This window comes from Alosa sapidissima, chromosome 9 (assembly GCF_018492685.1).
Source record: "Alosa sapidissima isolate fAloSap1 chromosome 9, fAloSap1.pri, whole genome shotgun sequence".
Classification (NCBI taxonomy): domain Eukaryota; kingdom Metazoa; phylum Chordata; class Actinopteri; order Clupeiformes; family Clupeidae; genus Alosa; species Alosa sapidissima.
The window spans coordinates 4,314,763-4,329,699 of NC_055965.1; the positions used below are offsets into that span (position 1 = coordinate 4,314,763).

The window sequence follows — 14,937 nt, forward strand, 5'->3', positions numbered from 1 at the left end:
ACATATGGACCAAAACATTATTGGCGGCAAATTGCGTCCTCTACCAAACCTACTTTCACATCACCCTAAATATATCGAACCAATAACAACACGGAATGGGCTGATTGCATTTTCTATTGGACAATTTTAGGGGATGGGCGTATGCCAAAAATGCTCAGACAGAGAAAGTCCATCGGTGTTCTTTCACAATAGTTTTTTGGGAATCCCTTGAATATACCACTAATATATTTGTTTCTGAAAATGACGAACTTGAGTTTATTCTGACAACCACAATAACATTTTGGGAATGTTTCATTTGAAGGTAGGAATGATCTGACGGCTCTCCTGCACACCCAGCCAACCACCGTTTTCAAGAATCACTCTTGGAGCCCGCTACACTTGGTTAGCAAGCCATCGGCAAGCTGATGGTTAACGTTAGCAGATTATTTCGCTAGCTAGCTTGCTAGGTGGTCGATAGGTAACCTGGCAGACTGTTAACCTAGCTATGGGAATTGTGTATTGTACCGATGTATTCGCTATTATCAATAGCTGTTATTTATTAAGGTAGCTCTTTAAAAGTAGTGGGCATTTTTTTCAAGACCAGTCGAGTTAGCCCGCTAGCCCGCTACAAAGAGCTCAGTGGATATTAAAGCCAATAACGTTATTTGTGTCCTTTGTTTTGAAAGGACTTTTGTGATAGCCAGCTACGTGTTGTAAGTTGTTTTATATAGTCGGATGGCTCCTCAAAAGTATTCGGGTCAAGTTATGAGCAACTCTGGAAACTGTAAAACAAACGGCGTTATGTACCCGACCTCTGCGGCCGTGATGAACGCAGCGAAGAAGCCCAAGATGGAACAAATTCAAGCCGACCATGAGTTGTTCTTGCAGGCCTTTGAGAGTGAGTACTCAACGTCATCTGTCAATGCATGTTTGCTTTTTGACATTTGTTATGCACAGCTTTGCGAATCAAAAGCCCCAAATTGATTTGAATGTCCACACGTGTCAAATATCAGGACCCCATGACACATGTAGATTTTGCACTTGTTATTGCAAGGCAGTTGACTGCTGAAAAGTGTTTTGTCAGTTTACATAATCAGTGTGCAAAATGAACTCTATTCAGATTTAAATTGTCCTATCAGACAGGTCACCAGCTGGTTTGTATTCGATGCATTACAAAGATTCCGATATTAACAAACAAGCCGATTTTATTGTGCTTCCAGAGCCAACTCAAATATACAGATTCCTTCGGACAAGAAATCTTATCGCCGTAAGTGTTTTAAAACCCAATAGTCATCCTCCTGTGTCGTTTTTGAAAAAGAAAAAAAAACGTTGATTGCTCTAACGTTTGATTTCTTTTTGCAGTATGCAGACACAAATAATTGCTTGTCATTGTAATCATTTCACAGTAGCAACATCACACATATGTCTAATTTCCGCCCCCCTTTACCACACACACACACACAAACAAACAAACAAACACACACACACTGTGTGACCCTTCTGTGTATGTTTTGGAAATTAGCATTTATAGTTGTGCTCATAAGTTTACATACCCTATACTAAAGTTGAGTAAAAAGAGGAAAATATTATCTTTTGGAAATCTTATGTCTTAATTAAATAAATGAGGGAAAATCCAATCATTAAGGACACCATTTTTCTTTGTTAATGAATAATGTATCGTAAATAAATAAATGTTCTTCATTATAATACTGGGGCCATAAGTATACATTTTTATTATTATTAATAAATTATTATTTTTAAAGGCCAGTTGTTTCATGGATCCAGGATACTATGCATCCTGATAAAGTTCCCTTGGCCTTTGGAATTAAAATAGCCCCACATCATCACATACCCTTCACCATACCTAGAGATTGGCATGGTTTTATTTCAATTAGCCTAATAGCTGGTTTGATTTGCATTGAGAGATGATCTTATGGAATGTACCCCATGCCAATCATGAGATGGTGAAGGGTATGTGAAGATGTCAATTTCCAAAAGATGTTTTTTTATTTTTTATTATTCCTCTTTTGAGTCCACTTTAGCCTGTATTGTACAGGGTATGTACATTTATGAGCACAACTGTACACTTACAGATGTTGTGGTTAATGATTGAGTGTACAGTAACCGTCAAACTACAGCTGGACTTTGATGCAAATGTGTTTTGTCCCATTCAGCCTATACTTCTGCATAGGACACTCACCTTCATGACTCACAGAAACTCCAGAACAAATGCAAGGCGGTATGGCAGGCTTTAACTCTGTTTTCATGGATCAATTTATTCTGTGCTTTGAGGCTTTTTCTGTTTATGTTTCCTCTTAAACAAGTGCCACACACATGACTTAGTGCTTTGTTTTGTGTGGTTCTGGTGAGTAGAAAGTCCTTCAAAGTGGATGACATGCTACCCAGAGTGCAAGCCATGAAAGGAGAGCAGGACTCACACAAGTAAGGACCTTAAAGCACAAATATAATTTAACACAGCCAGCTACAAATGGCCGAAGTGTCATGTTGTCTAATCAAATATGAATCACACTCTGAGTACTGAAGTGTGTGTCACAGAGAGGCCGGGCCCATAGGTTTTTAGCTCACTCTGTGAAAATTTGGGATTTTGAGCAGCTAAGCTTTAATTACAGGGTGCTTAGAATGTACAGACCCCTTTAAAATTATAGACAGCTGATCACCCATCAGAAAGCCTAAGATAATCATGTAAATGTGGGGGAAGGGTTACTTAACACAGGGTGGGTGATGTGGGTGAATGGTGAAAAAAATGTCTTGCACAATATTGTTGATGATCCGTTGATATTTATACAGTGATGGCCAAAAGTGTTGGCACCCATGCTAAAGTTGACTGAAAAGAGGAATATAAAATCATCTTTTGGAAATTGATCTTAATGCCTTAAGTGAAAAATGAGGAAATATCTAACCTTTAAGGACACTAATTTTCTTAGTGAATAAATAATGTATCATAAATAAATAAATGTTCTTCCTTAAAATACAGGGGTCATAAGTATTGTCACCCCCATGTTAAATTCCCATAGAGACAGGCAGATTTTTATTTTTAAAGGCCAGTTATTTCATGGATCCAGAATGCTGTGCACCCTGATAAAGTTACCTTGGCCTTTGGAATTAAAATAGCCCCACATCATCACATACCCTTCACCATACCTAGAGATTGGCATGGTGTTATTTCAGTTGGCCTATTAGCTGGTTTGATGCTCATTGAGCTCAATGCAAATCAAACCAAATCAAATCAAAAATCAATTTATGATACATTATTCATTCACTAAGAAAATTGGTGTCCTTAAAGGTTAGATATTTCCTCATTTTTCACTTAAGGCATTAATATCAATTTCCAAAAGATGATTTTATATTCCTCTTTTCAGTCAACTTTAGCATGGGTGCCAACACTTTTGGCCATCACTGTAAATCAACTGTTGATGAGTGTGTGATTCAGGTCACTCACGTCACTCTGCTCTCATTCCTCAGCTTGGCATCACACCTACAGCTCACATTTACTGGATTCTTTCATAAGAACGGTACGTAGTGACATGATGTAGCTCCATAGTCCCAATGTAGCTAATAGATGGCGTCCTAAATGCATCTTTTGGCACGGGTTTGACAACCTAACAATATATCTCATTTGATTTGTTGTAGACAAGCCATGCCAAAACTCAGAAAACGAGCAAAACTCAGTGTCTCTGGAGGTGCTACTCGTCAAAGTCTGCCATAAAAAACGAAAGGTACCTACATGACCTCCTGGAATCCTTCTTCCCACACATGAGCATGACTCAGTGCCTTGGTACTGTGGTATTTTAGGAAGTCAAAACCATAGCATTGCTTTAATAACAGTGCAGCTTTTTTCTTTTCTTTAATCAGTGATTGTGTGCACCACCATGTATCCTAACTCTCTGTGCCATGTGTCCTAACCCACTGCGCCATGCATCCTAACACTACACCATGTGTCCTAATTCACTGCGCCATGCGTCCTAACACTACACCATGTGTCCTAACCCTACACCATGTGTCCTAACCATCTCACTGTTGCTCACACTGCCCTGTCAGGATGTCAGCTGCCCAGTGAAGCAAGTGCCTACGGGTAAAAAGCAGGTGCCTTTGAACCCTGATCTCAGCCAAACCAAGCCGGGTGCCTTCCCCTCCCTACTGGTCTCCAGCAACGAGTTTGAGCCCAGCAACAGCCACATGGTCAAGTCCTACTCCCTCCTGTTTAGGGTGTCGAGAGCCGGCAAGAGGGACTCCAACAGCCTGGTCAACGGAGAGACCGACGAGAACATGGGTCAGTCCACCGTCACAGCTGTGTGTTGTGTCTGGCTGTGGGTACATGTGCTGTACATGAATGCACAGGACTAGACCTGTACTAGTCCACTAAGATATTCTCCTACGAGTCCTACAACACAGTAACTATGCACATGACTAGACCTGTACTAGTCCACTAAGATATTCTCCTACGAGTCCTACAACACAGTAACTATGCACATGACTAGACCTGTACTAGTCCACTAAGATATTCTCCTACGAGTCCTACAACACAGTAACTATGCGCATGACTAGACCTGTACTAGTCCACTAAGATATTCTCCTACGAGTCCTACAGCACAGTAACTATGCGCATGACTAGACCTGTACTAGTCCACTAAGATATTCTCCTACGAGTCCTACAGCACAGTAACTATGCGCATGACTAGACCTGTACTAGTCCACTAAGATATTCTCCTATGAGTCCTACTGCACAGTAACTATGCGCATGACTAGACCTGTACTAGTCCACTAAGATATTCTCCTATGAGTCCTACAACACAGTAACTATGCACTGATTGTTTGGTTGGGCTATTCATGATGGGAATTGAGATGTAAACAACCATTTATATTGTTTCTAACTATTTATATTGTTTCCAACTATTTTTACGGCACATCCCATAATCGGATATGCTAGAATGCCAGGATATGATGGAATGAATGGAATCTTTTTTTTTTACTTTGCTCATGTAAACATTCTGGTTTAATTTCATTTCTAAGATTTAACTGGATTCCAGCTAGGCATGGAATTGTCATCTCAGTCAAGGTTTTCATGTACTGGTATCTTAAAATACAGGTGATTGAATTAAGAATAAGTAAGAATATTCTCTCAAGCATAGCAGGGTTTGGGGTGAAGCCTAGATGGACATTTTTAGTATAGTAGGGAGGGAATGACGCATCAGAATATCAGAAAGCCTAAATGGTAATTGATTTTGAGCCATCTCCTGACATCATCTATGCATGCATAAACCCAGTCATCTCCTTTATAGGGCACTTACACATCGGCCCTTTAAGTGCTCAGATTGGAGTTGGAACCAGGGGCCTCATTACAGAAACTTCCTAACTCTGAAATCCTATCTTATCTCAGTTTAGGATGGCATTTAGGATTTTTGGTATTACAGAAGCATGTTTCCTAACTGCATTTAGGAAAAAGGCCTATCTTAACTTAAGATAGGAATTTTGCCATTACAGAACCATCCTAACTCAAGAATTTCCTAACTTAGGAATCCTAACTTAGGATGGCACATACCCTGTCCTAAATGCAAAATAACTGCCAAAACTGACTGCAACAGTCTTGTGAGAGTGGTTGCCTAGCCTATGACAAGATGATGGACATGGCTGTTAGGGACACCATAAAGCATATTTCACTAAATAAGTTAAGTGAAAACTTAAAACACATAGCTTATATATACATTTTTAAAACATGTATAATATTTATAACAATTAAATAATAATAATTATAACAGAATATTAGACTATTACTGGTATGTATTATTATAAATATGTTTTTTGTTTTTCCATTTTGTTATCCTGTTCATCCAATGAATCAATATTGACACACTCTCTTTCTTCCTACATAGGCCTAACCTAGACCTATTTCTCTCTGATATTATGGTTTGTCCATCTTGAGCAAACAACTGTCTTTAGAACACCATCTTTGCAACCTGACATTCTAATAGATACATTCTCATAGATACAGGCAGTCTTGTATACATTCTAATCATAGAAACAGGCATGACGGGACGATTGCCGATTTAAAAATCTAACTGACAGTTGTGGTTAGGATTTCTTAAGTTAAGATAAGATAGGACACAGCCATGAGTTTAGGAACTGCTTCTGTAATAGGAAGATAGGAAAAATCCTATCTTTGAAACTTAAGTTAAGATAGGACAAGCAGTTAGGATATTTTTCTGTAATGATGCCCCAGATACTGTGGTAGGATTATCCTTGATTTACAGTAATGGAGCATGTATGCGTTGGCCTCCTCCTGGTAACTGTGCCATGTATGTATGTGTCTCCTGTGGTAGATGTGAAGGAGGAGGTTCCAGGCAGAAAAAAGAGGAACTCTTCCCACAGAGATGAAGGCGAGGCCACCGAGACGTTTGTTGCACAGATGACTGTTTTTGACAAGAACAGGTACGCATGATTTCAGACTGCTACTCCACAATGAGATTAGCTAGAATGGAATAAGCAAAGCTTCCATAAACAGCATAGCTGAAGGGTAGCTGCTCCACAACAGTGGGGGGTACTTGAGGTGAACTGTCAGTTCATATACTTGCTAACAAAGACAACAACTTGAGGAAGAAGAGGCAATGAGCTGGATTTTATGGCCTGTACTTAGTTGCACTAGTGCATTCAATTCAGAAAGAACTCTGCTGCAGTGTGTGTGTGTGTGTGTGCGTGTGTGTGCGTGCGCGCGTTTGTGGGATGGGGAGGTTCATTGCTCTAACACACCAAGTAGGGGAGCTTAAGGCGAGTGCATTCAGACTGTAAAGGCGAGGCAAAACTGTTGTACCAACAAGTTGTAGCCGTTTGAATTAAACATTGCATGTCATTGTCAGATGTTGGAAGCCATCGCAAATGATTAATCATGTCAAATCACAGTTGCAAGGTTTTAGAACATTTTTACCTCACTGCGTTTAGCAGAGGCGTCTGGTCAGAGTTTTTGTTATAGGAGAGGTAGAGAAATACTCAAACTCGGTTTTGAGGAAGATTGGTGTCTGCACAACATCAGTCAAAATGGGTATGCTAGTAAAGTTACAGAAACAAACGCACATTTTACAGACTGTTGGCTTATCAGCTATTTGGTTAACTTTGCTGGCTAACTATGGAAATGTTGTGAGTTGTGGCACTGGTTTGAATCCACAGTTTTTTAGAATGTGTGTTGCAGCAAGTTGCTGGTTTATAGGATGTTGCAGCTTGTCTCGTGGTGAACCTTTGGTGTAAATTTAAAGGGTTATTCACACCAAGAACGATAACGATAATGATATAAACAAATATCGTTCTCGTTAATATGAATGACGAAGTTCACACACAAACTATAACGATAACGACATAAATAACGATATTGTTGGGGATCACTTTCAGATCAATTTTGAGAACGATAAAAAGCTAATAGCCAATCGGAACCCATCAAATTTTAGCCGTCACATTCACACATGGAGAGATCGTTTTTGGTCAGTGTGAACACTTTTATGGTTATGGTTATAGTTATCGTTCTCGGTGTGTATGAGCCTTAAGACTGTATTTCCTTGGCTGTGTGCGTGTGCAGACGGCTGCAGCTGCTGGATGGGGAGTACGAGGTGTCCATGCAGCAGGTGGAGGACTGTCCTGTGAGCAAGAAGAGAGCCACATGGGAGACCATCCTAGATGGGAAGGTCAGTGGGGCTGCAGAGGACTGATTTGTCTACATGCATGCAGCTGAAATATACATATTTATATAAAGATTGAAAGAGGGGAAATATCTTAGCTTTTCATTTTAGTGTAAATAGCTGTTGATCGTGTGTGTGTGTGTGTGTTGACTGGCTTTGTAGAGGTTGCCCCCGTTTGAGACGTTCTCTCAGGGCCCCACACTGCAGTTCACCCTCCGCTGGACAGGCGACCCCAACGACCCGTCCACTGCGCCCGTGGCCAAGCCGCTGTCCACGCGCAACTCGGACACCAGCGCTGCCGAGAGCAGGCCCAGCACACTCCGATCCGCACCCCTGGGTAAGAGCCGCTCCAGCCAGCTCATGTGGTCCTGCACCCATCACACCACTTTGCAGCGTCTACAGGACAATCACATCTGTAGATTTGCAGAGAATTGGCTGTGACCAGGAAGTAACTGCCAGTGTTTGTGTTATCGTTGGGTAACGAAAAGTAAAGTGAAATTTTATTATGGTATAATCATCAGTATTTAACCTCAGTGACTCTAGGAAACATACTTGTCCATACAATCAGCCGATGGAAGCGTTCAGCTGGGCTAGCTTGCAGTCTGAAAAGTTGTGGGTTCAATTCCCGGCTTCCACTGTTGTGCCCTTGAGCAAGGCACTTAAACCAGAGTTGCTCTGGGGAGACTGGCCCTTGTAATAGAATTGTCAAATGTACTGTAAGTCACTTTGGCTAGAAGCCTCTTCTAAATGAAGAAATGTAAATGTTAAATGTAATACTGTGTATAACTGGACGCTCCTTGAGTGTTTTGTTAATGGTCAGTAATGTGTATGTGTTTGTGTGTATCAGCCGTTAAGGACTCGGTCAGCACCAGCATCCAGACGAGGCGAGAGCAGTCTGTGTGTGAGCCGCGACAGAAACTGCGCATATTTTATCAGGTAGGAATCAGGAGAGCAATTTTCCTGCGTGGGCTTGCCTAGGCACTCCGAATGAGTCACAAGTGGTTTCTACTGTTTAAGGAACAGCATTTCTCATCTGGCAGTCTGAATTACAATTTACATTTAATTTATGACTAAAATGACTCATTATATTTCTGATTGGTATATGTGTATACACACAGGGGCGCCTGCAGGAATTAATGCTATGGTACGCACAAAACTTGTGATATCCATGATGAGTATTGAGTTAGTGAATTAGCTCAACATTGTGTGCTGATAACCATATATAGATAGCCGAGTAAAAGAAAACAACAAGTAGCCTATTGCGTGCCTGCGTGTGTATTCTCTCTCCTGCTCAAACAAAATGTGTGCACGTTAATTTTGATAACGTGTTCACTAACTTTACGTAATAGAAAATGGTAAATAGCCTGATGGTATGCAGCTAATGGGATACTGTGCATAGTTGGGAAGGTATGGTAGGCCAATTTGGTGTGAATACACACACACACACACACACACAAGGGAAATTTTATCTCGCTGTTGAGTAGCTTGATGGTACGCACAGTGCGTACGGACGTACACCTGCAGGCGCGCCTGTATACACATATGTCTCCATGGGATATAAGAATACAATGCTTTTAAAGCCACATTAACTCCACGATGCTTCAAATACCAAACAATTATCGTGAACATTCCCTCGTTATGTCTTAAAGCAGACTATGAAGGCAGTAATGATGGTAGATGGTTGATTTGAGTGTATTCGATTAGTGTGTTGTGTCACTGGATGAAAGCCACCCTGTATGTTGTGTCTGTGTGTGCAGTTCCTGTACAACAACAACACGCGGCAGCAGACGGAGGCGCGGGACGACCTGCACTGCCCTTGGTGCACCCTCAACTGCCGCAAGCTCTACAGCCTGCTCAAGCACCTCAAGCTCTCCCACAGCCGCTTCATCTTCAACTACGTGGTGAGAAGCAGAGCCGCTCACAGCAGGGCCACAGCAGGAGCCTGCTCTAGCACATTACCACCACACAATCTTATGCTGTGTGTGTGTGTGTGTGTGTGTGTGTGTGCGTGTGCCTGCTCTAACAAATTAGTGTTGCACGGTGCACCGATACTACAAAAGTATCGCTATACCCTGAAATGAAAAATGCGACCATGCCTAATTTTATTAGTATCGATACTTTTGAGAATGACCATGTTCTTTTGAAGTAACATGTGTGTGCACAAGGCACTTCTAGCGCCTCCTCCCCTAACCTGTGGCTGTGCGTCTTTTCCCCTCACACACACGTAAGCGCAGCTGTCGTGCTATAAACAGCGAGAGATGGCTGCTAGTTCAAGTGATGCTATGGTAACACATAATAACAGGCTAATATCACTTGCATCTCTCAAGTTTGTGTTGCTAACCTACCTAAGCTGTGGGATTTTGGTCATTTAGGCCTACTATTTGGGTTCAATGTAATTTAGAAATAGGCTAAGCAACCATGGCAAACTTTTACATCTGAAGAGAGATCCTTGCTAACTGTCCCGCCAGCTCAGGTCACGTTTGACAATAGTGCTCGCTAAAATCATTAAGGAACATTGCAAGACACTGATCTCTTCTATGATCCCAGAATATTTATTTTATCTAATGACATACAGAACATAATTAATTGCATCCACATATCCTTATGCGCAACTTTTATTCACTAGACTAAAACCGTGAGACAAGGTCAGTTACTCTCACGTATCTCTTAAAGTGACCGGCACTCAATTACACCTACACATCACCAATGTGCACTCAATTAGACCTACACACCACATTAAAGATAAGTGTAATAGTTTAAAAATAGTTATAGTTTTAGAATAGTTTTCAAATTGCTAAATATATTTACTAGTAATTATGCAGAATATATGAAATTTGACATAAGCCATCATTTTCCATGTGTGTTTGTGTGGAGAGAGTCAAGCAGAATCTGGGATGGCCACTGGTGTGAATGATCACACTACAGCATATTCAATATTACTGATGATGATATCAAGGTGGTGGGGCCCCCAAATTAAATACATTTTTTAAAAAGTATCGAAGAAGTATCGAAATCGCAATTCTTCACTTGGTATCGTATCAACATTAATTTTGGTATTGTGACAACACTATAACAAATAAACATGTCCCTCTACAGCCATAGGCATTGCCAAATCTTGTTGAGTGTAAATTGTACTGTTCTGACTTGTTCTGATGAGGCAGACTCTATTACTGTTGTTCTGATGAGACTGACTCTAATACTGCTGTTCTGATGAGACAGACTCTTATACTGTTGTTCTGCCTTGTTCTGATGAGACAGACTCTAAAGCTGTTGTGTGCGGCACATGCTTGTTTAAAGATGACTTGTCTGTGCTTCACCGTCCAGCCTCACCCAAAGGGAGCCCGGATAGACGTGTCGATAAACGAGTGCTATGACGGCTCATACGTGGGCAACCCCCAGGACATCCACAGTCAGCCAGGCTTCGCCTTTAGCCGCAACGGCCCGGTCAAGAGAACAGCGGTTACACACATCTTGGTATGCAGGTGAGCCCACACTCCGCTCAAGCACGCGTCGGGTTAAATCATCTCTCTAACTTTGGGAGTTTCAGCCCATATCAGCACGGGATCACTGAACAACCTGATACTGGTGTAGTAAGCTCTTCTCTCCATTAAGTGTACTCTTGTGTACATTTGTCATGACTGTGGATTGGTGTTAACTCTCCACTATCTAGCAAAGTTGCTACAAATCAAATCAAACATCTTGGTGCACATAACATGTATGCTAAACTCCTGAAGGGTCCATATTTTTTTGTGGGCACTTAGCCCACTTCTGGGGGCTAGTTTGATATGTCCATGTGTATCACTTCAAGGAGTATGATTAATGAGCTGATCTTGGATCAGTGAAACCCTCTCACCCCACGGCGCTAATATTTGTGCCCACAGACCCAAGCGCACCAAACCCAGCCTGTCAGAGTTCCTGGAGTCGGAGGAGGGCGAGCCGGAACAGCAGCGCACCTACGTGAGCGGCCACAACCGCCTCTACTTCCACAGCGACAGCTGCATGCCGCTGCGGCCTCAGGAGATGGACGTGGACAGCGAGGACGAGCGTGACCCCGAGTGGCTCCGAGAGAAGACCATCACGGTACGGGCGAGACGACCAGTTGCCTCACAGCGGCAGAGATCGACCACTAACACACTTCTCCCCTCCAATTTGGTTATGCTTTTCTTTTGATGAAGGCACACTCCAGTCAAAATGACATTTTTGTGCCTTTAATGCTCCCCAAAGCTTCCCTTTGGTGCTACACATTTAGCCTTTTTTAACCACATATTTGGAATAAGTACATTCTTTCCTCTGTGTAATTCTCCTCTAATTCTCTGCATTACTTGTGTAAACAAATCTGTGTGCGGTCCTCCGCTACCACGTAACTCAATCTTGCTCTTAAAAAAGACCACTTCCTCCCAAAGCACATTTTTTGGAGAAACTCAGAAAGTAAATATGGTTTGAGTTTGCATTGGGCTTATGTTTCCACGGTAGTGCCTTTCTGGCCTATTCTCCTACTTTGTTATAGTTCCACTGTGCTCTACCTTACTTGAAAGCTGCTTTGAATAAAAGCAACTAGCAACTGAATAAATGACCGTGTGTCACACACTATTAAGGAGCTGCTCTACATTGCCTTTCCGACTACTTACACTCTGGAAAAAGAGGAACAGTGGCACAGGCATATTGTTGCCCACACTCTGTGTTAAGTCAAGGTTTGGAAAGCACTGCTGCTCTCAAACGCAGCGACCCTTAAAAAAAAGTGCCTTTGAAAAGTGACGTTACGGTGGTGTGTGGGCGTATCTCCGTGACGGATGAATAATAACAACTGGCTTGTCTATTGACATTTCTCATAGAAAGAACTTCACCTTGTACGGTGAAAAATAGTGACGGACAACAGAGGGTCAGTCCCAGGTCAGACGCCCTCTCATGCCATCTGAGGATGCACCCGAGTCATCCGCCTACATTAGTGTCTTTAAACCCTGTTTTACTATTCACATTACGACTCTACTGACTACTGATGGTTTCTGCCTGTCATAGTATCAACACTGAGTAAGGGGCGAGTTGTTTAAATATGTTTACAGGGGTTGCTACACTGAGGCTGTAAGTATGTCACTGCACGTGAACAACACACACACACCCATGCTCATCTCCTGGGGACTGTTATAATGTAGAGGAGGAGGAGGCTGTTGGACATATGTGGGCAGTCTGTATTGTGAATGTAACTGGAAAGGCTCCTCTTGCAGCAAATTGAGGAGTTCACGGACGTGAACGAGGGGGAGAAGGAGGTGATGAAGCTGTGGAATCTCCACGTCATGAAAAATGGGTAATGTACATGTTTGTTTGTTTGTTTGTTTGTTTGTTTACTTCATTATCTGGTGGGTTAGCTGTTAGTTTTCCAGTAATGGCATCACAAAACTGGGCTGTCAGTCCTACTCTAAAAGGCTATTCTCTCAAAATTGACATGGTGTCTTGGCAAAGCCAAGTAATGTGATTGCTTTGCCATTGCAGATATAGTGTAACCCTGCTGTGTTTGTATGGACCCTTTCAAGAGAGTTCCATTATCAGCATCATAGTTGGCCCCACAAGACTTCCATATGTTATCTTAATGCAGAGGAAGTAGATTGGGGCCCAAATAGAACGTTCAAGCATTGTTTTTGTTTTTATTGTTGAAAGGGTCTATAGCTCTGTGTATAGTATAACCCTGCTGTGTTCATCAAGACTCCTCTAGAAAGGCTTGTAAGACCTGGCTTATTATGAGTCCGAATGAGTTGCCTTGTGGTTTTATGTAGTGACGTAGCATGACATGAACTGTTCTCATCTGCATCCTCCCCTGAGCAGCTTCATAGCGGACAACCAGATGCCCCAGGCCATCATGCTGTTTGTGGACACCTGCGGCCCACACATCATCCGCCGCAACCTGTGCCGCAACTTCCTGCTGCACCTGGTCAGCATGCACGACTTCAACCTGGTCACCATCGCCACCATCGACCGCACCATGACGCGCCTGCACGAGATCAAGGAGGAGCTGCCCGAGGCGGACGACGGGCTGGCCGACACCCACGGCATGTGCAACGGCCACACGCTCGGCTCCGGGGTGTCGCTACACGGCAAGCGCACCAAGAGCGCCATGTGTGACTGACGAGCCCGCTCGTCCTCCGTCTCCGCCTCGCGCCAGAGGAGACCGGATTCCCATTACGTTCCTTTTCTTTGTTGGTTTCTGAGCACTTGTGAGTGTGTCGACTTGTTAAGACTGGTTATTATGAGCCATTATAGTGAAATCCTAAATGGACTACGAGGCTGGGGGAAGGACGCATCCATTTTAGCATTGGATAGCTCACTCTTTCCTCACCATCATGGCTAGAGTATGTCGTTTCTCACCTAGTAATCGGAAAGCACTTGTCGAGAAGACATGAGTTGCCGTAGGATGGGAATACTATTAGTCTTGATCATTTGTGTTCATTAACTGATGCCGGATCAGTGGTCTATTTTAGCACGTTAGCACTTGTCTTGCTACCCACTCCAGTGGATGGTCACAGAACGTCTGAAAAACCTTTCCCCTCTGATTGTCATGCATTGGAAATAGGTAGGCATAAAGCTAATTTTAATGTCTTGTTTTATTGTCCTCTGTTGGTGGTGTAATTAGCCAGGTTATTTTGGTAGCAGATTTCTACCTGTACCAGGTAATCATACCTGGAGATAATTGGTGAAATTCACTCTCCGCGGAGCGTTGTTTTAAAGATGCTACAGAATTGTAAGATTTGTATCCCTGAAATGACATGCTATGTTTTGGTTTTTTTCTACTGGATCACTTCCAGGATTAACTGACACCCATAAGCATTACTTCCAACAATTTATTGTTGGTTATCCATTTTTCAGAAACTGACAGTACTACAGATATGTACAGTATATTCCGTTAAACAAAACAAAAAAAAAACTTGTTCAGGACACTTTTTATTTTGTTTATATTTGAAGCCGTTGTTCATTTGGATGTGTTTACTAGTGTAACCACAGCAGTTTTCACCATTATCACTCAGAAAAAGAAACAGAATTGCTTTTTTGTAGGAGCAGAATGTGGAACAACAAATGGTTACTTATGGGTTTTCAACACAAGCCAAAGTGCAACATTTGCAGCAACCTTCTTTTCCTCTTTTTGAATCGTATACCTGTAGTATAATAGGCAAAAAGTATCATCAGACAAAATACTTTCATGCAACTTTTGTCTTTGAAATAAAAACAATAAATTATCATTTCACCCAGCTTGTCAAATATCTTTTTTGAACATTTTTGTTTGAGGTCA

At 42.1% G+C, this 14,937-nt stretch overlaps 1 protein-coding gene across 1 annotated transcript; it reads left to right on the forward strand.

Annotated features, from left to right (window-relative positions):
- The first annotated feature begins 131 nt into the window (after window positions 1-131).
- suz12b (SUZ12 polycomb repressive complex 2 subunit b) lies at window positions 132-14,892 on the forward strand. Its single transcript, XM_042104699.1, has 16 exons — window positions 132-877; window positions 1,200-1,246; window positions 2,154-2,218; window positions 2,353-2,421; window positions 3,463-3,512; window positions 3,631-3,716; window positions 4,039-4,270; window positions 6,318-6,426; window positions 7,562-7,667; window positions 7,824-7,998; window positions 8,509-8,597; window positions 9,419-9,562; window positions 10,986-11,143; window positions 11,543-11,741; window positions 12,884-12,963; window positions 13,479-14,892. Exons 1-16 carry the CDS (start codon window positions 715-717, stop codon window positions 13,777-13,779), a joined length of 2,073 nt encoding a protein of 690 aa, XP_041960633.1. The 5' UTR covers window positions 132-714; the 3' UTR covers window positions 13,780-14,892.
- The last annotated feature ends 45 nt before the right edge of the window (window positions 14,893-14,937 follow it).